At 38.2% G+C, this 26,432-nt stretch overlaps 2 protein-coding genes across 2 annotated transcripts; both read left to right on the forward strand.

The window, feature by feature from the left end:
* The first annotated feature begins 14,538 nt into the window (after positions 1-14,538).
* Positions 14,539-21,123, forward strand: LOC127990876 (mitochondrial 2-oxoglutarate/malate carrier protein). The gene is made up of 8 exons (XM_052591529.1): positions 14,539-14,725; positions 15,487-15,639; positions 15,927-16,133; positions 16,238-16,328; positions 18,494-18,584; positions 18,767-18,866; positions 20,104-20,155; positions 20,685-21,123. The coding sequence occupies exons 1-8, from the start codon at positions 14,649-14,651 to the stop codon at positions 20,838-20,840; spliced, it is 927 nt and encodes a 308-aa protein (XP_052447489.1). The 5' UTR covers positions 14,539-14,648; the 3' UTR covers positions 20,841-21,123.
* A 707-nt stretch (positions 21,124-21,830) lies between these two features.
* LOC127990892 (sperm-associated antigen 7 homolog) lies at positions 21,831-25,775 on the forward strand. The gene is made up of 7 exons (XM_052591530.1): positions 21,831-21,994; positions 22,575-22,642; positions 22,721-22,809; positions 23,444-23,528; positions 23,842-23,931; positions 24,020-24,176; positions 25,044-25,775. Exons 1-7 carry the CDS (start codon positions 21,910-21,912, stop codon positions 25,154-25,156), a joined length of 687 nt encoding a protein of 228 aa, XP_052447490.1. The 5' UTR covers positions 21,831-21,909; the 3' UTR covers positions 25,157-25,775.
* Positions 25,776-26,432: the final 657 nt, after the last annotated feature.

Genomic DNA, 26,432 nt, shown 5'->3' on the forward strand with positions numbered 1-26,432 from the left:
GGTGATGAGAGACAGGTGATTGCAATTTATGAGTCCCTGGAATGGAGTGCCCTCTATTGAAGCTCACAGGCATTCCAGCTAGAGATCGTGACAGAGGCCCCCACCAAGGAGCAGCTTCCAGATGCTCCAAACAGAATAGCTTAAAGTCCAGGAGGGAAGTGGAGGCGAAAACCATGGCTGGTTCAGAACAGGATGAGAGTTCAGAGATGGCCGCTTCAACTGGTTCAGAGCAAGGCAAAAGTTCAGAAGCGGCTTCCGTAGCCATGTCAGGAGAGGACAAGAGTTCACAGACTGCCTTTATAGCTGTGACAGAACAAGATGAGAGTTCACAGGTTGATACCACCGACACCTCTGGAGGTTCTAGAAAACAAGGTCAGTTCATTAATAGTATCTTTAACAGGGCAGAAACAATGTTCATCAATGGTTCCTTCGACTGTGACATAACGGACTGTGACTTCTACTCCAGAGAAGCTGCGGCGGATGTCATCACTTCGGGGAACATGGCGCTGTCTGCCACTACCTCATGAGGTTCTGCAGCATCAGTCGCCACCTCAAGCAGACATTACTGTGGCCGCTGCCATCTCTGGCAATTCTGTGGTGGTGTACACAGCCCAAACGCAAAATAAAGGAATCCCCATCATGGGAAGCACTTCAGTCTGGGGAATTAGTTCAGGATCAGCTGGACTCAAAGGGATAGGTGCTGGTTTAGGAATACCAGCCGGGGGTATTAAAGAACTGACCTCGAAGATCTGACTGCAAACAGGGAGTAAGGTGATCCTGGATGATCAGTGTGACTCCGGAAGTTCACCTAAGACATGACGATACTCCAGAAGTTCAGCTGAGACATGACAAAACTCCGGAAGTTCAGCTGAGACGTGACAAGACTCCGGAAGTTCAGCTGAGGCATGACGAGACTCCGGAAGTTCAGCTGACACATGACGAGACTCCGGAAGTTCAGCTGAGATGTGACGAGACTCCACAAGTTCAGCTGAGACATGACGAGACTCCGGATGTTCAGCTGAGACATGACGAGACTCCAGAAGTTCAACTGAGACATGACGTGACTCCGGAAGTTCAGCTGAGACGTGACGAGACTCCGGAAGTTCAGCTGAGGCATGACGAGACTCCGGAAGTTCAGCTGACACATGAAGAGACTCCGGAAGTTCAGCTGAGGTGTGACGAGACTCCACAAGTTCAGCTGAGACATGACGAGACTCCGGATGTTCAGCTGAGACATGACGAGACTCCAGAAGTTCAACTGAGACATGACGTGACTCCAGAAGTTCAGCTGAAACGTGACACGACTCGGGAAGTTCAGCTGAGACGTGACGAGACTCCGGATTTTCAGCTGAGACATGACGAGACTCCACAAGTTCAGCTGAGATGTGACGAGACTCCAGAAGTTCAGCTGAGACATGACGAGACTCCAGAAGTTCAGCTGAGACATGACGAGACTCCAGAAGTTCAGCTGAGACATGACGAGACTCCAGAAGTTCAGCTGAGACATGACGAAACTCCACAAGCTCAGCTGAGACGTGACGAAAACTCCACGAGTTCAGCTTAGATGTGACGAGACTCCGGGAGTTCAGCAGAGACGTGACGAGACTCCACAAGTTCAGCTTAGATGTGACGAGACTCCGGAAGTTCAGCTGAGACGTGACGAGACTCCGGAAGTTCAGCTTAGACGTGACGAGACTCCGGAAGTTCAGCTGAGACATGACGAGACTCCGGAAGTTCAGCTGAGACATGACGCGACTCCGGAAGTTCAGCTGAGACGTGACAAGACTCTGGAAGTTCAGCTGAGACATGACGTGACTCCGGAAGTTTAGCTGAGACACGATGAGACTCCGGAAATTCAGCTGAGACACGACGAGACTCCGGGAGTTCAGCTGAGACGTGACGCGACTCCTGAAGTTCAGCTGAGACGTGACAAGACTCCGGACGTTCAGCTGAGACACGACGTGACTCCGGAAGTTTAGCTGAGACACGACGAGACTCCGGAAATTCAGCTGAGACATGACGAGACTCAGGCAGTTCAGCTGAGACATGACGAGACTCCGGAAGTTCAGCTGAGACGTGACGAGACTCCGGAAGTTCAGCTGAGATGTAATGAGACTCTAGGAGGTCAGCTGAGATGTTACTTGATTCATGATCAACTGGGACTTGAATTGACTTAGGAAGATCAGCCGTGATGTGACTCAACTCAGGAAGATCAGCCGTGACTTGGCTTGGCTCAGGCTCTGGTTTGGCAGCCTTGATGGAATGATACTCAGGAATTTAGCAAAATGTCTCTGGATAAGCAGCCATTTTGGGCAGAGACACTGTTTCTCCAACAGTAAAAGCAGGGCCACATAACAACAGCACATAGTCCATACTGTCCCTCAAAGTACCGTTAAACTCCCCTCCAGGTAACAATGATTTAGTTGGTTCCTTAAACAAAACTTCATCATAAAGCGATACTTGATATGCCAACTCACAGAACTGGTGAACATACTCCTCAGTAGATAGGCCTCCTTCACGGAGATGTAATAACTGGTTTACTGGGTTCATGGTTGGGCTGGGTTTCCGAATAAAGCTTCTGGATCTGGGTGTGTCTGGTGATTCTGTGACAATAGAGCTGTCATGACAGCGAAGTGGTGATCCAATAGCAGACTTTATTAAAAGAGCGTAGTCAGGACAGGCTAGGTCAGATTCCAGCAAACAATAACATACAAGACACAGACACAAAGAGTAATCGTACAATGATCAGGGCAGGCAGCAGTCAATCAAACACAAGGTAACAGTCCAAGAGTGTGGAATGGAGCGCCCTCTAGTGAAGCTCACAGGCACTCCAGCTAGAGATTGTGACACAACTACTGTCAAAGACACTTTATCACTGCATATTTCACACTTTACACTTTTGCTTGTAGATATTTGTTTGTATATGTATGAATAATATTTGATATATTGACATATTCTATAATTATTTTAAATAATACACAACAATGAATCATGCAACATAATAACATCTATAATATGCATTATATTTAATGGTTAAACATTTTGGTAGTATGCAGGATTTAATTGTTTGTTTGTTTTCTTTTTATTTATTTTTTTAAAAAAATATGCAAAGAAACCAAATTTTATGAGAAAAGGACACTGTTTGCTGAATTAAACAAGCAACAGAGTGTCGTCACATAACAGCTATGTAGTGCACTACTGTAAACGGCTTACTGTGCAGCCGTATACAGCATGACAGCATCCCATTCACCTGCTGCTACCTCCACTTTTATACACCTTCATTTACCTACATTTACTAAGTTTGGCATTTTGACACCACTGAGAGAGCGTTTCCCCGAACACTTCTCCACACACACTCACCGGTACAGCATGGCTTGTCTCTCTGATTGGCAGTCATTGATGCTGAGGCTACACTCTCTCAGGTAAAGCTCAAGACGCCGTCGCTCGACCAGTCTGTGTGCCGCCTCCAGGATCTGAGAGGCCAGGGCATCTGTTTCTCCTTTCTGCCCCTTCCCACGGCCTTGCACAACTCTTTTTGCCCCAGTGCTGCATGCTGGCCCTGATGAGGCTTTAGGTTTCTTGGTGATCCCATACAGGTCCTCAACGGAGAACTTACCCCCCTTTGCCCCACGACTCCCAAACATGGCCATATTCCTGGGTTTGGTTTGTGTTCGTCCTTGGTTTGAGCTCTCAGTTGAGCATTTAGATGCACTCCAACGAGCAGGACTAAATATACAAAGATAAAAGAAAATAAAAAAAGATCAAAGTTTCAGCATGTAGGTACAAAATAAATATATAATTTGGAGATGCCATATTTATCCGAAACTCTCACAGACAAAAAAAAATCTCATCCTGGATGTTTGTTCTTTGAAAATGGAGCCAAAACATCTGCTCATATCACTGTCAAAAATCACACACACATTCCCTTTTACAATATCTTCTCTTGCACTGTACAATTTTTTTTTTAAATCACTGATTAGTTTTAATTTTCTATTCGCTAAATATCTTATTTTATATTTTCTAGTAGATATATCTAAAATTCAATAAAAAAAATTATCTCCTGATTTAAGATACTTTTTCTTTCTCCATCATAGTGAAAATAGTCTGATGTTGTTTACTGATGCTTTAAGCATAAACCTTTAGTTTGGTTTATGCTTAAAAGTAAACAAACAGACAACACATAAAGACAACCCAGGTGAACGAAGGGTGAAAATTCAAGAAAGTTTGCAAATCTCAGAAAAATGCAGTTTCTTTCTTACTTTCGTCTCTTTTGCTCTATCCCTGTTTTCTCCCGATCGCTTTCACTCTTTGGAATGACAGATGACGGGGATTTACAGTGATGTCATTTAGATTAAACACACACACGCACAGAGAGAGACTAATTCAGAAGCAGCTTGCATTAGACCTGACTAGCAAAAAAAAAAAAAGCCTCGGATGAAAAGTGACCAGGTCACCCCTCCCTCATCCAGCAGCTCAAACACAGGATGTAGGAACAGAAAGGCTGAAAGACACCCAACAAACAAAAGAGTGACATCCAAAGGTAAACCAAAAATACCACACAGAGATCTAATTATAAAACTGGATTTTGACATAAATGATTACACAGACGCACTCATCTTAATATAATCTGCAAACAGTAGAAGCACTGCTCAAAGCACGAGGTACAGAAAATACAGTACTCAGTATGATATAAGTGCAGATGTGTGTTTCCATACAGAAAGAATAAAAGCACAAGGCTGGATAGTAACTAGCAGTAGTAACTGGGTAGTAAAACGTGGAAACGTGATGTACAGTGATGAAACTTGCACGCAGCATCATGAGAAACATCTGGAAGAAAGTTGAGACTTAAGAGAGTGTGTTAGTCATGAAGAATCTGTGTCTATGTAGAATTTCCCTCTGGATTGTTTTCTCTTTATGGAACACTGTGCACTCACTGTCTTTCTCTCTCTCTCACACACACACACACACACACACAGAGGGATTGGGAGGAGAGACTAGAGAACAGTGATGCATCTGTTGAACTCAGCACAGCTCCAGCTTCAAGCACTGCACTCTTTAACTATTCCTCCATCACAGCACAGCCTGCAAACATGCACAGAAGACTTGTTTATGTCCTATTTTAAACATAAATCTATCGGGTTGGACCCTTGTGAAAAAGAAGTACACTTTAGCGTACAGGTTTTTAAAAAATTTTACTTAAATGTGTGAACTGAAAATAATGTTTTTTGACATTAATTGCATGTTAACTCCAATTGAATAAAAATGTATTATGTGCATTATAAATGCAATTAGATGAATTTAAGAGTGATTTTTGACACAATTAAGCACATCTTTATGTAAATTCATCATTTTGTCTATTGTCGCTGAAAAAGGGTTAAAGTGCTGCCGAATGTATCGACAAGCATTTATTGTGAACTAAAATATACTTTACTGTCATTGCTATTGAAAATGTTTATACATTGGTAGTGATGAAGTAGATTTAGAATATATATTAACTTTAAATGTAATATTAAATTAATTTAAAATGATCGAGTTCTTGATGTGCTTTAGTATGTTAAACACAACAAAATAAGAGTCCTTTTAAAGCACCCACAAACGATGATTAAAACAATGATTTAAAATGTGCTTTAAACTTTTAATTTGACTTTAATTACATTTTGATTGCAATTAGATTTTTATAAGTGTGTTATGGAACAATATAAAAGTGAACTATCTACAATACACTTAAGTGGCTTTTCATTTCATCAATATTTAATATATTACATACAAATATATATCTGAAAAAAAAATACTCACTTTTGTTTTTTCAAAAAGGACCTTCATTTATGAAACATGCATTTTTTAAAATAAATAAAAGAAAAGGAAAACTGACTAATTGACATAGACCTTTTTTTGTGTGTGTGTGGTAGATTGATATGTCTAATCCATGTTCTGGGTTATATAAGCTTTACATTAGATATGAATATGATCACCTGCACTTCAAAATGCAGGTTTATTGTAATATATCATACTAATAATATTTAACTAACTAACGAAATACTAATATAAATACACAACATACTAACAAATTCATAATATTTATTAATTTTCATTTGTTGAACTTGTTGTGTACAAATAACTTTAATTTGATATAAAAGTATATATATAGAAGGACTTTGTATAAAATGATTGAAAAGTTTTTTTTTTTTTTTTTTATGTATTCTGTAATATTCCATATTGTACATAATTCCTTTTTATTGACTTCATCTCATGTATAGTGCTAGGAATCAGCGCTTGATTAATATTGCTATCACAAGTTTCTGTGTGCTTCAGAGCTGCTCTTGCTCCATCATCTGCTGTAAGAGGGTCAGATTATCAAGGATTATACTCTAGAGACTCTGAACACAGCTGTTCTGTCACATCTCTTCTCTTTCATTCAGTCAGTCTCTCTCTCTCTCTCTCTCTCTCTCTCTTCATGCCTTCATTCAGGAACGCTGGGTTCCAGCCGCAGCAGGAGAAAGGTTCATGGTGTGTGTGATTCCAAAATTCTTCACGTTATTTAGTTCATGTCAGGGGCGATTCTAAGATTTTGATTTTAGGGGGGCTCAGCCCCCAATAAGAGTATGATTAAAAAATATTATTTTACTATTAGGGTAGGGTTGTATACTACTCCATTGTATTCCCTGTATTTCATATATGGGAGTAGGAGTACTGACTGAGCCATATATAACACTGTAAAAAAAAAAAAAAATACAGTTTTTTAGATGTGACCAGTCACTGGAAAATTTTGAATTGGGAATGTAGATATTTTTTTTTATTTTTATTTTTTTTACAATAAAGACTTCATGTTTATCCTTTGATGATACCACTGCTTTTTCTTATGAAATGTACGTGGAAATTGGCAGAAAATTAAAACAACATAAGGGTTCAATGACTGCAATGAATCTTGGGAACACAGTGGTATTGTGTGTGTGTGTGTGAGGCTGTCTGTTCTATTCTCACCTGACTGTTGCTCATTTGCAGACCTACTCCCGCACAACAAAAAAAATGTTGTATATCCATCTACAATGAAATATAAATTATTATATTATTATTATTATTATTAATTTTTAGCTTTTTAGCCTTTATAATCAACAATACGGTTGGTTATACATCAAGTCAGCCCCTGAACATTTATTTCATTTCAAATCATTTAACTAACCAGCTAATATTCATTAAGAATATAGACAAAACATGTATTAATGTAATTGTCTATTGGCAATATGTTTAATCTGTTCTATATTTATTTATATTTATTAAAAATAACATCATTATCAATTTGCCACTTCTATAAATCAATTACTTAAAAAAAAAAAAAAAAAAAATCACAGATCCCTTTACTCTTACTCTAATATATGTATCATGATACACTAATGATTAATTATTACTTAATACAAAATTATGTTTAATAATACAAAACAAAATAACTCCACATGATGTTTCTCTCTCTGTGACATTTAGTACTTTCAGACAATGATGTGTGTCGTTAATAATTTATTTTGCATGGCTGCATAATGTAATGCCGAAATACACAATAATATGTTTTCAATTTCAAAAAGTAAATTAAAATAAATCATGATCGTTTTCTAAAGTATGTTTTCATGGGTGTTAATCGCTTCATTTTTGTTGGAAGAAAAAACATCTGTCACACTGTGATAAAGGCTGAAAGTGAAAGCAGCGAAGACGTATTGGTATTGGATGCAAGAACCAGGGGCGTCGATAGGCCCTTTTTAGGGGGGCTTCAGCCCCCCTAAACTTATGCCCAGCCCCCCTAAAAAATTATTTGATTAATTAATTAGTGATCGCTTCAGTCTAGAGGATGACACGGGAGTGGATTTTCACTCCTGTCCCGTCCCACTCCCATAGAAAGAAATCTTGTCCCGTCCCACTCCCAGACCAAAGTTAAAAAAATAATCCCATCCCATCCCGCTCCTGGTAAATTGACTCCCACTCCCATCCCGCTCCTGTTTAAACTGATTCCCACTCCTGTACCGCTCCCATATATTTTTTTTCTTCAATTAGTGTTTAGTTAATACATAGAATTTGATTTAATCTGCTCTCCATCCTGTTTTAGACCAGCTACTGACGCCTGTTTCTAGATTTTCTCCAGAAAATGGAAGACAGCAAATAAAAGAAAAACAGTACATAGTTCACACCATGTGTACAATAGTTTAATAAACCCAAACAGCACATAAAGCTTCATTTTACTCATTTATTGTTGAGTAAACAATACATTTATAGTTTACATTTATAGTTTTTTTAAATTACATGTTAACGATTTTCAAAAGGTCTGTGGTTACAGCATGGTCCCTAGTCTGCATGAAAGGAAGAAGAATATTTTTAATGGGCCACAAAATATCTTACATGTAAAAAAGATTACCAGTTTAGAATATGGAGATATTATGGCGTTTAAAAATTGTAAGGAAAATCTGGTGTTTAGGGTTTAGAATTTATAGATCACAGACTACTGCGTGAGAGGTACAATTTATGTATAAAAATAGTGCAGAGTGACATAACTGACGGAGCTCCTCCATGACCAGCAGTTTTATTTTCTCATACTCCCTTTCTACGTGACGGGAAACTGTGCGTGCACATGGCAGTATGTCTTCCACCTGCACGTTACTTCCATATTTGGCTCCAATGTCGAGCAGCTCCTGTGATACATTGGTAAAGCCTTTCCCCTCTACCACAGAAAAGGGTCTGAGATCTTGGCTGCACATGCAAGCAATTTTGTCGGTCAGACGAGACTTGAGACCTGACGGCAATTTTCGCTTGATGAACGAAGCGATGCTTGGCTGATTCTTGCCTTGCCAGTGTGCCTCTTCAGACCGCTCGTCCCTGAATCACTTGCGTACTTGACTAAGACTAAGCATGTCTAACAAGCAGTGTACATCGTGCTATCACCGTCACATTCTACTTTCATAAACTTAATTAATATTTCAGACTTTCCGAACAGTTCTTTGAACATAATAGACATGTCATTACTTATGACTTTGCGCTGTAAATCATTTTTTGCCACATCGACTTCTCCGCGGCTGTTAGCTCTCTCCATCACTGCTCTTTGAATTCCGGCTGGAAGCCATGACAAAAAGCACTGATGGCTTCTGGGACGGCTGGGTCGTGTAGTTATTTTTTAATTGTGTCACATTGTAGGCGTATTAAAAGGAAACTACAAAATGGTGCATTTACTTTTTTCTTTTTTTGTCGTCTTTGCTATTGGTTGATTCCCGCTCCCGTCTGCTCCCGTTAACCATTTATCCTGTACCGTCCAAATCCCGTGATTAATAGCAAAGGTGACTCCCATCCTGCAGGAATCCCACGGGAATCCCGTGACCCGTGGGATTCCCGAAAAAATGTCAGCCTCTACTTCAGTCCCCTTTAAAAACTCATTTGAGACGGTGGCAAGCTGCATCAAGTTCCGGCTCCTCCCCTGATCTGAGTCTGCATGGATTCAGCGCGTTTTTCAATCCACAGGGGCGCCGAGCAGAGCGAACATCAGAGAGTACAAGGTGTGTGTGTGTGTGTGTGTGTGCGTGTGCGTGTGTGTGTGTGCGTGTGGTGTGTGTGTTCTTGCATCCAATACCAATACGTCTTCGCTGCTTTCACTTTCAGCCTTTATCACAGTGTGACAGATGTTTTTTCTTCCAACAAAAATGAAGCGATTAACACCCATGAAAACATACTTTAGAAAACGATCATGATTTATTTTAATTTACTTTTTGAAATTGAAAACATATTATTGTGTATTTCGGCATTACATTATGCAGCCATGCAAAATAAATTATTAACGACACACATCATTGTCTGAAAGTACTAAATGTCACAGAGAGAGAAACATCATGTGGAGTTATTTTGTTTTGTATTATTAAACATAATTTTGTATTAAGTAATAATTAATCATTAGTGTATCATGATACATATATTAGAGTAAGAGTAAAGGGATCTGTGATTTTTTTTTTTTTTTTTTTTTTTAAGTAATTGATTTATAGAAGTGGCAAATTGATAATGATGTTATTTTTAATAAATATAAATAAATATAGAACAGATTAAACATATTGCCAATAGACAATTACATTAATACATGTTTTGTCTATATTCTTAATGAATATTAGCTGGTTAGTTAAATGATTTGAAATGAAATAAATGTTCAGGGGCTGACTTGATGTATAACCAACCGTATTGTTGATTATAAAGGCTAAAAAGCTAAAAATTAATAATAATAATAATAATATAATAATTTATATTTCATTGTAGATGGATATACAACATTTTTTTTGTTGTGCGGGAGTAGGTCTGCAAATGAGCAACAGTCAGGTGAGAATAGAACAGACAGCCTCACACACACACACACAATACCACTGTGTTCCCAAGATTCATTGCAGTCATTGAACCCTTATGTTGTTTTAATTTTCTGCCAATTTCCACGTACATTTCATAAGAAAAAGCAGTGGTATCATCAAAGGATAAACATGAAGTCTTTATTGTAAAAAAAATAAAAATAAAAAAAAATATCTACATTCCCAATTCAAAATTTTCCAGTGACTGGTCACATCTAAAAAACTGTATTTTTTTTTTTTTTTACAGTGTTATATATGGCTCAGTCAGTACTCCTACTCCCATATATGAAATACAGGGAATACAATGGAGTAGTATACAACCCTACTCTAATAGTAAAATAATATTTTTTAATCATACTCTTATTGGGGGCTGAGCCCCCCTAAAATCAAAATCTTAGAATCGCCCCTGGCAAGAACACACACACCACACGCACACACACACGCGCACACGCACACACACACACACACACACACCTTGTACTCTCTGATGTTCGCTCTGCTCGGCGCCCCTGTGGATTGAAAAACGCGCTGAATCCATGCAGACTCAGATCAGGGGAGGAGCCGGAACTTGATGCAGCTTGCCACCGTCTCAAATGAGTTTTTAAAGGGGACTGAAGCGATCACTAATTAATTAATCAAATAATTTTTTAGGGGGGCTGGGCATAAGTTTAGGGGGGCTGAAGCCCCCCTAAAAAGGGCCTATCGACGCCCCTGGTTCATGTCCTATAAACTGCTAGTCCACATAAACCCAGTGCTTGCTAAGATTGAGGAGTGATTTATATCAGTTATAATTAATTTATTAGGGTGTTCTGGGTGCATGCTAAGCTGTTGCTGAAGTGATCATATTTAAAAAATATTGTTCCATCATTATTAAATAAGTACAGTCTTAAAAATGATGCTTATTAAAGGGGTTCTTCACAGTGATGCCACTGAAGAACCATTAAAGAACTAAATTAAATAAATAGTGATACATTTACATTTTAATCTCTCCTCTATTCACTGTTCATAATCGATAGGTAATAAACATATCATGCCAATCTTTTTCCAGCCAAGCAGCTCCCATTGATAACATGAAGAAGAAAAAAACCTCACCAACGACTCAAGAAAACAATCCTGTGACTGAAAACTTAAATAACAAAAAACACACTTTATACTTAACATTGGTTTACACAATTTAGGTATAAATTGTAGTTTATCCATGTATAAATTGTAGTTTAAAACATGTACTTCACTTACGCAAAAAAATATTTCCATATATATTAACATACAACATATGAAATACACATAATTTATGCATAATGAAATTATACAAAATAATAATGTATTGACGCAAAATATTTTTTACTTAAATATTGCTATGTATGTAATTCAAGATTCAGTAATACACTAATATATAGATGTGCATCTGATAAAATATACTGTATACACTTTATGTATAATCATATTTGATATATAGATATTATGGCCTTGGATTTTCAGCAAATTCTACTTTTTGGGTAATTTTGGAGTGAAATGTGACCTGGACATGCTCTCAACAGGCTAAAGTATAAAGAGTACAGTACATATTCAGGCAAGACTGATCTTACAAACACTAAGCGTAGTGTTTATCTTTGGCTGAAAATGAATCAGAATCAGTGGTCAGCAGCAGAACTGAATAACATGATCTAAACTGAGCTGCTGTGACTCCTGAGAAATCATTAGTCTATTTATATCTCCAGGATGATGTCATAAAAGAGTATATCCTGAAAACGAGAGGACTGTGTCTAGAACACTATATATATATGTGATGGAAAATAATATAAAACTAAAATAAAGGTCATTTGAACTCATGCATCAGACATTTAAAAGCATATAATAACACATTCACTGACCAATTCACGTTGTATACATGGTCACACACACACACACACACACACACACACACACTTGAATGAGTAAGAGTCATAATGCATGCTGACAGAGAGACGCCTAAGGCATCACACAGCCTTCAGGAGAAACTGTGATGGGTTATCATGATGTACCAAAGGAAAAGTGCCAGCCGATAGACACTCTCAGGAGAGCAGAGCCAGAACTGAACATGATCAGAAAGAGTGTGCGCGCACACACACACACACACACACACACACATTCACACACACATACACAAGAGAAGCAAACAATCAACTTCTGACCTGATATAAACATCAAATGGACTCATGTGTTGTATGGGTTTGTGCATTTCATCACACATGGCTGCAAACATACACAGTTGTGCTCTTTATAAATAAACTTAAATATTCCATGCCTTGGGCGTAAACATAAATAGGGGTATACAGTACAATGCACTCACACATTTTCATGCAGATATAACATATAAGTGCCTCTTCTTCTATGCTATTTTCAACATTCAGTACCAGAACATGCTATTGTTCAACTACAAAAGATTTATCACACATTGTTTCAAATTGTTGCATTACAAAGACTGATCTTTTTTATTTTATTTATTTAGCAGCTTGTATGTTTTGCACATTAAATGCTGTCTTGTATTACCTCGTGTGCACGTATGCACATAGAGATTCTTATACTGTATATTTTATATAGCCTACTTTATGTTTTTTCATGCTCTATATGTGAAAATATGCTCCAGGAACAGTAATCATAAATGACATGCATAAGTTGACTTAAGTTGAACATGTTCATGCAGCCTGTCTGCGCTTGTTCATCAGACAATGAAAGGACAAGCTTGCTTCTGAAACAATGTTAAATCATTGCAATAGCCTGGGATGCCCCTGCTGTCCTGCTACAATTAATTGTATTACACACATTCATCTGTCTTAAATTAAATCTATGATCTTCTATGGATGGCATTAAATCATCATATCCTTCTTAAAAGATCCCAATGATTTTACTAAATTCTATGTCCAAAAATAAAATAAAAAATAATTAAAAAATGCAAAAACATAGTTGATACTTTTCTGTATTAAAAAAATTTAGAAATTAAACATATTTTAAGTTTATTGCAATCTTTAATGGAAATTCAAGAGCTAGATATGGTGGCAAATGTTGCTAAAACCTTTTTTATGTTGCTGAAAGCTGATGAAAGTGTTATTCTTTCGGGGGTCACTTTGAGTATTGAAAAGCGTGAGCTTGATTTAATCACTTTCGGCTCTCTGTGTGTTTTTCATATGTTTTTGTTGATGCTGCTGTCGTTTTGGGACTGGACAGAAACCCAACTTTAACAGCCACAGAGAAACAGTGGATCCAGTAATTAAAGTCCAGGCAGTTCAGCAGTGGTTTGGACAACATTTCACTCCTCAACACTGACACTGAAAACACAGAACACACCGTAATGAGTTTAAATCATTACACTGCATCTGGATGACCTGACCGAATAGAATAAAATAATTATACAACAAGGCCTCAATAAACAGAAAGAATATTTTATATTCTAATACATGCATTGACTATAAAAGAAAAGCATAATGCATGTGCATAATTACGAGCAAGTAGCCTGGTGTCAGTAATGGTAATGCAAATTAGTAATAACAATGTACAGCTCTATGCATTAAACACAATTGAATAAAAGCATTGTTCGACAATACATACAAGACAGTATTAGCGATTTCTCTATTTTTAATGGATGACAGTTGAAGATAAAAGACGTGTCTGTCTCTTTTTTTATTTAATTTCAAGAACAGTAACATAACATACACATAGAGAGGGTCACAGTATTTACATCTATTATCAGTTACATTTATAATTGCATTAAAGGAACAAACAGAAAAAGAAGGGAGAAAACATTTAAACAAAAAAACTATAGGAGATACAATACATTTTCATAATAAAAGGATTCTATTCATACATTTTGCTTTCTTTAAAGGCTTCAGTGTAATGCTTAAGTTCAATTTTAAATAATGTAATGTTAGGTTTATTATTAGTCCATTTGGATATTTCCCATACATAATTATTAGATGAACCACAGAATTTTGCTCCAAACTCAAATGATTATTTTTTATAAAACAAAAATTTATCTTAAATTAACAGAAAATCGAATCTTTAATTGTATACATTTAAACATGAGATATACAACATCAATCCAAAATATTTAAGTAAACGTATCTGTCTCTTTAAGAGAAATTACACGTCACGTACGTGCTCGGCTCCGCGAGTGAAAATTCCTACGTGATTGGTCCCCGCGTGTTCCGCTCGACGTGCGCGGTCCTGGCGAGTCACCTTGCTCCACGCAGCGGAGCGACAGAAGCGGCGCACGGAGCGCGCAGGAGTCCTACAGAAACCCGAACCAGCACCGCAGGCATGGCATCCGCCGCGGACACAGCCAGGCCCAAAACCTCGCCCAAATCGATTAAGTTTCTCTTCGGTGGCTTGGCTGGGTACGTAAGCACCCGTGCAGGGCTCTGCTGCCCGGTTATCAGCTGAACCATCAGAGGATCAGCTGTAGTGTCTCTGTCAGTCGTGCTGTGATTGAGTTTACAGACCCGCGGGAAGCACTTCAGTCTAATGTCACAGTGCTTCTGTTTGGTCTGCTGGCACCTTTATTTGTGCTACTTTTCAAGTGGTTAAAATATTCAAGATTTATTATGAGGGAAGACTGTCTTCTGTAACGTTAGAAGTTTCGTTAGTCGCAGAAACACAGCGGGCAAAAAACAGTAGACGGGTAAATGTAAACATACTGGTGACGAAAAAGCTGAGATATTAATGTGTAAGCGCTTAACGTCACTTTGTACTGACAAAAGAACACGATATTAACCTAACGTTACCCGTGTATCTTCTGTCGCAGTTACACACCGGTCGACCGTTAGAATTTAAAAATTTGAACCCAACTGGTTTCGTTGTTATAGAAACAGCCAAACATACAGAGTCCTGCTATGTTTAACTCAGATACTGTGTACAGTAAACAACCCAAGAGCAGAAGTCTGACCTCTGCAGAGGACATTATCGTTTAGTAATGTCACAGTTTTATCACCACCTCCTGTATTCATTTGGGAAATTTACGATCATTTTCTGAGTGATTTTTTCCCCCAAGTTCTCCAGTGTTCTGCTATTCTGCTGCTGATACGAATAGGATTCCTTCAGGACTAGGACTGTGGAGTGGAACAGTGATGTAGGTGATGTGCATTGGTTCTGTGTCCAGGATGGGTGCCACGGTGTTTGTGCAGCCGCTGGACCTGGTGAAGAACCGTATGCAGCTGAGCGGTCAGGGATCAAAGGCTCGCGAGTACAAGACCAGCTTTCATGCCGTGGCCAGCATCCTTCGCAACGAGGGCATCGGCGGGATCTACACTGGGTACGAAAGACAGGCGTGAGCCTATAAGAGCGCTTAGATAGAGAGGTTAGAGATCTCAGACAAGAAGGATAAATCACACCACTCATGAATTATTGAATGAATGCTTTTTTGTTTTTCTAAGATTAGTTTTACCAGACACTGGATGTGAGAGACTAGGGAGCTTCCTGACTGTAGATGGAGCCCATAGCTGTAAATATCTGATTAGGTTTATATCTGATCATACATCTCGTTCCTGTCTCGCTGTGCATTTATTGTATTCATGTCTGTTTCTGTGCCGTGTTTGTCAGACTCTCTGCGGGTCTGTTGAGACAGGCTACCTACACCACGACCCGTCTGGGCATCTACACCGTCCTGTTTGAGCGCATGACCAGAGCTGATGGCACACCTCCCAACTTCTTGATGAAGGCTTTCATCGGGATGACGGCCGGGGCCACGGGGGCCTTCGTTGGGACTCCGGCCGAGGTGGCACTTATTCGAATGACCGCTGATGGCAGGTAGAAGGATATAATGCACTCCATATTTGACTTCCTCACACATTGTTTATATTCCTGAAAGTGACCAAATGACATGCTCTCTCCATTATCTCTCGCTTGTTCAGATTACCACCAGATCAAAGGAGGGGCTACACCAATGTCTTCAATGCCCTCATCAGAATCACTAGAGAGGAGGGGGTCACCACACTCTGGAGGGTATGTGTGTGTGTGTGTGTGTGTGTGTGTGTATGAGAGAGAGAGAGGGTGTGTGTGTGTGTGTGTGTGTGTGAGAGAGAGGGAGCGAGAGAGATGGGGTGTGTGTGTGTGTGTGTGAGAGAGTGTGTGTGTGTGTGAGAGAGAGTGTATATGTGAGAGTGTGTGTGTTTGTGTGTGTGAGAGAGAGTGTGTGTGTGTGTGAGAGAGAGTGTATATGTGAGAGAGTGAGTATGTGAGAGTGTGTGTGTGTGTGTGTGTGAGAGAGAGAGAGAGAAAGAGAGGGTGTGTGTGTGTGTGAGAGAGAGAGAGAGAGAGAGGGTGTGTGTGTGTGTGTGTGTGTGAGAGAGAGGGAGCGAGAGAGATGGGGTGTGTGTGTGTGTGTGTGTGTGTGAGAGAGAGTGTATATGTGAGAGTGAGTATGTGAGAGTGTGTGTGTGTTTGTGTGTGCGAGAGAGTGTGTGTGTGTGTGAGAGAGAGTGTATATGAGAGTGAGTATGTGAGAGTGTGTGTGTGTTTGTGTGTGTGTGTGTGTGTGTGTGTGTGAGAGAGAGAGAAGGTGTGTGTGTGTGTGTGAGAGAGTGTCTATGTGAGAGAGTGAGTATGTGAGAGTGTGTGTGTGTGAGAGAGAGAAAGTGTATATGTGAGAGAGTGAGTATGTGAGAGTGTGTGTGTGTGAGAGAGAGAGAAAGAGATGGTGTGTGTGTGTGTGAGAGAGAGTGTGTATGTGAGAGAGTGAGTGTGTGCGTGAGAGAGAGAGTGTTTGTGTGTGTGTGTGTTTGTGAGAGAGTGAGTGAGTGAGTGTGTTTATATGTGAGAAAGTGAGTGTGTGTGTAAAACTATGATTGGAGATGTTTTACTAGGATCTTGTTCAGTTCATGATGTTTGATTTAGTTCAAATTTCTAGAACATCTGCATTCTTTCAGCAGTGCAGGTGTAACATTGCACTAATCCCTGTTTTCTTCACTCTATTCAGCTGCTGTAATTTCTCCTTCCTTTTAAATAATAAAAATAGTCAAAGACTCACATTTCAGTTTCAGACTCATACGTTCAAGAGCTACTAGCCTGATGACCACGGTTTATGTGACAGTGTGTCACTTGGGTTTTTCTTTTTCTTTTCATTTATTCTGAAACTATATGCAGGGTTTTTGCGGTTCTTAAAAGGGTTTAATGTACCCTTAAATAAATTAAGGCCTTAAAGGGTCTTAAATCAGAGGCAGAAATCTTAAATTCATAAAGTCATGGCATTACGTTTTGCATTCACTTAAATCCACCCTTGTGGATTGTTCATATTCACTACCCTTTCGAGTTGTTCGGGATGAAAACATCCACTCAATTAAACTGCTGTAAAAATTTATCAGAATCATATATTTTTTTCTATTTTTTTTGGCATAAATCTTTTAACCAACTTCAGTCCTGATCAAAACTACCAGAGGTAAAAAAAAAATGTAATTTTACAGTTGATCACTAGGTGGGACCGTTAACCCTTTAGATAGGCCTGTGCAAAAAAGGCTTAGTTTCTGGCTTGTATATGGAGTTATATGGAGTATAACAGCAAATTATAGTGTTTTTGTGTGTGTGAGATTCTTGATTGTTGGTGGTTTTCCCTGTTGGGAAGAGGTAACATTTGTTATTTTTACAGTTGATCACTAGACGGGAACATTAACCATTTAGATAGGCCTGTGCAAAAAAAAGCTTAGTGTCTGACTTGTATATGAAGCTATAGATTTATGCAAAAAAAATGTAAAAAATATTTATCTGTTACATTTTTACAGCAGTTTCATTCCATTAGCTCAAACACAGAGAAAGTTGTGGCCAAAATAAGACTCAACTCTATCTCCCAGTGGACGAAAACCTCCCCAACAACCCACAAGGGTCAAGTAAATGTGTCTTGATAAATTAATCTTTAGACATTTTAACTTCAAAACAAGAGAACAAAAAAGTAAGGTACTGTGAGCAGGTATCTAAGTTTTTGTTTTTGTAAAATTAATGTGAAAAGTAATAAAGATTTATAGGAGGTTGTATTTTCAGACTTTTAAGTGTTGCTAATATTAATCAACTAAACACTTTGCCTTAGAAAGTCTTACTCTTACATGTACCTTCATCAAACCTGCAGAAACCCTTTGTATATGTAATGTGTGTGTGTGTGTGTTTTGTTTTTAATGTAGGGTTGTATACCCACCATGGCCAGAGCAGTCGTTGTGAACGCAGCCCAACTTGCCTCATATTCCCAGTCCAAACAAGCACTGTTGGACTCTGGTATCAACCTTCTTCTGTCTTCTCAGTCACAAACCTGTACTGTCTGCTCTCTAGGCAGTCTAGCTATAGCACATATATGTTATGTACCGTGTTACTTGCAGACGTTTCACTGAGTGTGTGTTGTTCTGAATGAGTGAGTAGTGAACTGAGGTCAAACTGAAATCTTGTGTGTGTGTGTACAGGTTATTTCAGAGATGATATCTTGTGTCACTTCTGTGCTAGTATGATCAGTGGACTGGTCACCACAGCTGCCTCCATGCCCGTGGACATCGTTAAGACCAGGTACACTCAGTTTTAACTCTTGTGATTTATTACTAGACATAGGGTGGTGTGATGATCCACCCTCTACACTGTGAGTAAATCACTCGCATATGCAACTAAATCTTCACTCTGGCGACTAAATGATGTGTAGTATTAGCCAATGGTTAATAAATGATCAGATTTTACTCGTCAGTTTGTGAGTTTGAGGCGGAGTATAAGTTTAGCACAGATATATATTCATTCGCCGAACAGTGATTGAGCGCTTGAGTTTCACTCTCCATCATGCGTTCTGTGATATTTTTCAGTTCATCTCAATGGATGCACAGCGCACCTGTGTTTGTGTATTTGGTGTACCTTAAACTCTAGTGTGAAGATGCGTTACATGTAAACGATGGTCTTTGTTGTATTTTCCTTTTGGATTTTTTCTTTCTTTCAGTTTTCTGGTAGTGGGCAGAACTAATGTGCAAACGACAATCTCTTTGGCTGGTGTTCATGTGTTATCATCCCTGTTTTGATTTCAGCAAATCAGTTCCTGTGAATGGACACAGTCTGATTAATATTCATGAATGCAGCAGCTCGTTCATCATTAGTGCATGTTTTACTGTAGTTATGAGTAGAATTTGGATTATTATTATCTTCTCATCAGTATTATTATTCATTTTTTCCACTTTTTAATTTTTTTTTACAGAAACACTGAATGACAAACAAAGCACCACCACCAGTCCTAAATTCAGTTAAAATGTCTGTGCATTCATACAGGGTTATGAATTATAATTACTAAAGTTCTATCATTAAATAGTATTATCCAGATATCATATTGTAATGCTTGACTGACTGATGTTAAGTATGTGCTTTCAATTATTTAAAAAGCTGTGCCATTTTAAAAACATATACAGTATGTTTATGTCTGTCTCTCTTTCTGGCGAGTAAACTAAAAACTTTACTAGCCAATGGCGATTCAATTGCTAAGGTGTCCGTAGAGGGTTGTGATCTGTGTGATTTAGGTTGTGAAGTAAATATTAGGGCTATTTTATTAATCGAGTAATCGGTTGACTATTCTACTGATCGTCGAAAAGCATCGTCAGAATAGTCCATCTGCCATCAGTGGTTCAACAGTAACATTATGAAACCATGAGAATACTTTTTGTACACGAATAAAACAAAAATAACAACATTATTCAACAATTCCTTTGTCAACAGATTCTGTAGAAATTGTGTTGAATATTTAATGCTGACATATATCTCCTTCTTTCAAAAGAATCCAGAACATGAGAATGATCGATGGGAAGCCGGAGTACAGGAATGGTTTGGTAAGTTTTCATCTCACTCATACTCGATCTCTCACCAAGCAAATACAGCAGTAACTAAAGCGGGTGTAGACCTATTGTAGGAGACTCCCAAAACAATATTAGGAACCTTAAAATGACATAATAGGGGCACTTTAACTGATGTAACATAAAATAAAAAATAATAGTTTTCATGAGCTGTATGCCAAAATCATCAGTATTAAAACAATAAAAGACCTGAAATATTTCAGTTGGTGTGCAATGAATCTAAAATATATGAAAGTTTAATTTTTATCATTACATTATGGAAAATAATGAACTTTATCACAATATGCTAATTTTTTGAGAAGGACCTGTATATATATTAGCTTTTATAGTATCAATAAAGACTCTTAACATATAAATATACACGGCTTTGGATGGTGTCTCTGTCACAGAAGGTGTAATAATTAAATGTCCTCTCTTATTGCTGTTGTTAATGGTTTAGTGGTAAAGACCATGACTTTGACTCGCTCTCCTCTTGTTCTCTCTCTCTCTCTGACCCTGTCTGTAGGATGTGTTGGTGAAGGTCATCAGGAAGGAAGGATTCTTCAGTCTGTGGAAGGGTTTTACTCCGTATTACGCTCGTCTCGGGCCACACACAGTTCTCACCTTCATCTTCCTGGAGCAGATGAACAGATTCTACAAGATCTATTTCCTTGACTCCTAGATTCCCCCTTGAGCTCGTCACTGGTGGACGCTGCGGGCCATGTTTCCACATGTTTCTCTCCCACACTTCTGTTTTTGATGGTTGCTAAATGACCAGTGTACTAGCTGGGTTAGTAACTCAACTCTTATGTTACACAGACTGATTCTCTAAACTGTAAAGTGCATTGAAAGAAGGGGCCATCACATTTGGTGATGTTTGCTAACGGTGAACAGAGCACAATTAATTGGAAAGTGTGTTGTAATAAAGATAATGTGGTGTGATAATGCCAATACCACACCTGACAGCATGTTGTGATGTATTAAATGATGTAACGAGGTATTTGAGAATACATTTCGTGGTCTGAGGAGCTAGACACAACTGGATATTTCCTTTTTAGTGTGTGAGGTGTGTTATATTCCTTTTCATTGAAGAGCAGTGTCAAACAGAGCCCAGCTTTTTATACAAAACAAAATGCTGCGGTTGTGGCTTTCATCAAGAAGCCATTTAAAAAAAAAAAAAAATCTGTCATTGTGGTGTTTCTCATTTGCTTGCTCTGCAGGAATGACGAACAAACACAACTTCTGCAATCTGACTAAAACCAGTCCATTAAATGAAACCTGAGGTAACCTGAAGACATGAGCATTCAGCTGTTAAAGCTGTAGTGCTGGGTTTGACTCCTATGCACCAGTAGCAAAGTGATAATTGGTCAAATATTACCAATATATAAAACAATCCTGAAAATATGAGAATAAATGACAATTCTAGAAAAAGTATGAATCACAAATTATCAATACACATAATACCATCACATACAACGCAGCTCTGTGAGAGTTGTATTATGGTCGATTACTAATTTACGAAACTGAGCTGGTGTCACGGCTGTAGAGGTCATATAACTAATGCTTTACTGAATCCAGAGTGATGATCAAAGCTGTGCGGCATGTGCTTTGCTTTTATTTATTTAATTTGATTTTTTGCGTATTGTTTCTTTATATTCGAACGGCGGATTAAACCAGTGACGTCACTGCGTTTGGACCACATTACCCATAATGCCAAGCGAGCTTCCGGCGAAAAATTAGACAGTCCAAAGATGGCGGACCTCCTGGGCTCGATCCTGAGCTCGATGGAAAAGCCTCCGACGGCTCACAACCAAGAAAGCCGACGGAAAGCTAAAGGTAGAAAAGATTTTAACCCTACGAATGCGCTTGCTCACAGTGTAGAAGACGAACCCGAGCTTGTTCGTAGATTTCCGAGAGAAACCTGAGAAATATCCGAGTGCCCTCTGCGACACTAACTGTGATCAAACAACCAATCAGCGCCCGAGAAACGATCGCTGTGCGTGCACGCGTCACCGCTACGCACGTCTGCCGTTGAAAACACGGGCTACAGCAAAAACCGAAAGCTAAAAATAAATTAAAATTTTCTTCCGATTAGATTGTTTTTTTAACGTCTACACCTGCTCCTCTTACAATAATGCAAAAATAGTAATTATTGTACATTGTGAGATAAATTAATATGCGCATGCGCAGTATTATTATTATTTTTTGCTCTATCCCTTCTAGCAAGTTGGTTTGTTTATACATTAGATTTACTAAATTGCCTCACAAATAGTGCATAAATATGCGTTGTGTTAAAATACACAACGAGGAAGATCCCAGATATAAACAATGACAGTATTTAATACATTTATCACTGACAGTTCACACATACATGTGGTGCATATTGAATGATATATTGTGATTAATCAACGTGCAGAACAAGCAGCCAGAATGAAGAAGATGGAGGAGGACGAGAGGAGGAAGAAGGCAGAGTTTAGGAAGAAGGTATAGCATGCTCTCTCACATCTGTGTCTCATGAGCTGGATCCTGTGATCCACTGAGTGTGAATGTGTTTCTCATCAGATGGAGAAGGAGGTGTCTGACTTCATTCAGGACAGCACCCTGCAGAAGAAGACCTACGAGCCCATGAGCAAGATCAAGAGAAGCATTCTGTGAGCTCAGCACACTGTTATCCTCCGACTTTACATTCACTTTCACTTTTAGAATCTGTGTGTTTCATTCTGATTTCGGGTTTTTTTTTATTTTATTTTGACTTTTTATTTTATTTTTGTTATTATTTTAGTACTTTTGTAGTAATTTTTTTTGCCTTTGCAACTAGCTTAAAGAAACTTTATTTTATTTTATTTTATTTTTATTGCAAGTAATGCAAAGGTTTTTAATGGTTTTAGTTCTAGTTAACTGTAGCCTTGCGTGATGCAAGTTGATATTTATCCAGTTTAGTTTTTTATATAAACTTGAAAAGAAAAAAAAGAAACAAACAAATATTTGAAATGTTGCCTGGGTAACTAAATGGAATAAAATCAGTTTAAGCTGAAGAACAAAAAAAAGTTTACTAAAAATGAATTGAGGCTAAATAAATCACAAAGTAATAAAATTGTTAAAATGTAAAATCTAAAAACAAAGCTATTCAAACAATTAATGAACACTGTAAAATAATCCTGAAATAGCAGTATGCCCCAGGGATTTGTTTCGTGGCGTGGAAATGTCTCCACATTAACAGACTCTTGGATGTATTCTGAGGAGTGTGTGCTGTGAACTTGACACATTTACATCTGTGTGTCTCAGGCATGATGTGGCCGAGGTGGCTGGCCTCACGTCCTTTTCCTTCGGTGAAGATGAAGAGAGCAGATACGTCATGCTGTTCAAACGGGTAAGTGTGTGTGTGTGTGTGTGTGTGTGTGTGTGTGTGTGTGTGTGTGTGTGTGTGTGTGTGTGTGTGTGTGTGTGTGTGTGTGTGTGTGTGTGTGTGTGTGTGTGTGTGTGTGTGTGTATGTATATATATATATATATATATATATATATATATATATATATATATATATATATATATATATATATATATATATATATATATATAATATACAGTTTTAGTTTAATAATAATCTATAATATTTCCATAATACAACATTGAAGGGTTAGTTCATCCAAAAATGAAGTTTCTGTGATCATTTATGGTAATGAAGGAGTTTGCGCCATCGGATGAAGAACTGGAGGCTTATCGGAAAGGTGAGGAGTGGGACCCGCAGAAGGCTGAGGAGCGGCGACGGAGGAAGGTGAGATCCTCCTGAATACTGTTCACCGTCCTGCAGAGTCTGTCTGCGTGTTGAAGTGTGTGAGACTGATTCACTGCTGGTTCTTCAGGAACAGGCTGCTCTGGAGACTGAGGAGGACAGTCGCTCTCAGAAGAGGCCTGCGTCGCCCAGCTCAAACTACAGAGACAAATACAGCCATCTGATTGGAACATCTGCTGCTAAAGACGCCGCCCACACGCTTCAGGCCAACCAATCATACGGCTGTGGTGAGTACAGTTACACAAACTGGACTCTAAGTAAAAAGTCAAAGCGAGGAAAAAAAAACTTTAGTTTTTTGCAACAGGATCGTGAAACTGTTTATTTCAGATTTAGAAAGTTCAATAACGCTAAATATATAAATAAAAGCCCAAAAAAACAAGATTACTAAAAAATTCATTAAATTGAAAACTGGACTGAAAAAATAAAAAGGTAATTCAAAATATAGTAAAATAACCACAGTTTAAGTGTAATAATAATAATAATAATAAATAAAAATATTATATATATATATATATATATATATATTTAAAAAAAAAAAAGATTTAATCCCAAATCATGACTATTTCTTCCACTAATACGCTGTAGGTCATTAGCAAAATGTGATTTAATGTAATTTAATTGATGTGCTGTTACAGGAAATATTTTTAGACCGCCGTTTAGAGCACATCCAATCACTTTTTTGAGCCAGAATCAGAGAGAAAAGTTTATTCAAGAGAACGAACATCTTACAGCCCTAACATGAGCGAGAGATCGACACAAAACGTTTAGTAAATTAATAATTATAAAGCAGTGTTGATTCTGTATCTTCCAGATATGAATTCTGTGTAACATTGAAGATGTCAGATATATATATATTTATATATTATTCTTTATTTAGGCTTTATTTAGTCAATAATAATCAGGTTTTTGTCAGAAAAGTACACAAGTATTAGGTTAACTGAAGTTATGTGATGTGCACGAGGCTCAAAATCATCTGTGCTTCTCTTAACCGATCTTAATAGCAGCTGTTAATGCCATACCCAATAAAATATCTCCTGTAGACTTGCTTTTGTGACAGTGCAGTATCCAGATTGACTGTTGTCTGGTTGTTACAGTCCCTGTGGCCAATAAGAGAGACACGCGCTCCATCGAGGAAGCCATGAACGAGATCCGAGCCAAGAAAAGGCAGAAGAAAGGCGAGGAGGACGGCGCTGGCAGCAGTGTGTGATCAGATGTTATACAGAGGAGCGATGGAGCAGCAAGCTTCAGATGAACGGAGGGGTTCAGGAAGTGTCATGCACATAAAGGCAGTGCAGAGCTGCTTTCATATTACTGTCCCAAATCATCTGTTTTTAGGGTAAACCCAAACATGTGGTGTGTAATGTTGCAAGTCCCCTGTGTTTTGTCATGATGCTCTTTTTAAAGTTAGGAATGGTTTTAGGATCGTTTTCTGGAGAGAGTCCTATTTATTGCCTGGACATAACTGTGTTTGTCTGACTCGAGGCCATGTCATGTTCATTTTAAGTCATGAAACAGAAACAGTGTGTGCTTGAACTAGGAGTTGTTTCTTCTTACTGTTTACTTGCTTTGTTTTAAAATAAATTTGGTTGAGGACTGTTTTTAAGTCATCTTGTTCTTTTATGTACAGTAGAGCTGTTGTATTGTGTGAGTCTCACCTACATCTAACATCCATTTAGACTTGTGTTTAAACTATTGTGTCTGTTTATATGGACTAGATTGAATCGAACGTGATGTTAGATGGGATTTTAGTCCGTTATAATGACACACAAAAAATATATTATTTTAAAATAAAGATTCAGAATCAGTTCTGCTGAGAACAAACCCTATTCACAGTCTCTGTAGTGATTGATGCAGTTATTTACCCTTATTGTGTTTTTGGAAGACAAATTGGGCAAATAAAATTGTGTTGTGTCATAAATATAATTTACATCATTTTATCATTTTCTTAACATTCTTTCTTAATTCTTTCAACATTTGTTTTTATAACAATACAACATTCTTTCTCCCAAAATGAATAATTAAAAAGTTTAAATGGGTAAATAAATATTTGTTATACTTAATTTTCTTTTCTGGCATAATTGTTAAAACGCTAGACATTATCGTTGTTGTTAAAACTTTTGGCATGCTTATTCTGTGCATTTTGAACAGGTTTTGTGTAAAATCATATTTATTTTTCCATCAAAAGTGTGCTTTCACTTTAATTGAGCGTGAGCAGCAAAGCAAAAATAGACCGGACGCCGAAACCCCCGCTTCACTGCTGTTCACGCGACGCTCCTGCTTCACGCTCACGCGACGCTCCTGGTCCCGGTGTGAATGCACTCATTTATTAACATGGACGCCGAAAAAATACGCGCTGCTCGCGCGCCGCTCACGCTTGCGGTGTGAAACAGGGGTAACAGTTTTTACCTGACAACTAAATAATAAATAATGTAATTATATTTTAATAATAAATAAAAATAATAGAAGATATAATATAATTAGAA

The sequence above is a fragment of the Carassius gibelio genome, chromosome A5, assembly GCF_023724105.1.
Source record: "Carassius gibelio isolate Cgi1373 ecotype wild population from Czech Republic chromosome A5, carGib1.2-hapl.c, whole genome shotgun sequence".
Taxonomy (NCBI): domain Eukaryota; kingdom Metazoa; phylum Chordata; class Actinopteri; order Cypriniformes; family Cyprinidae; genus Carassius; species Carassius gibelio.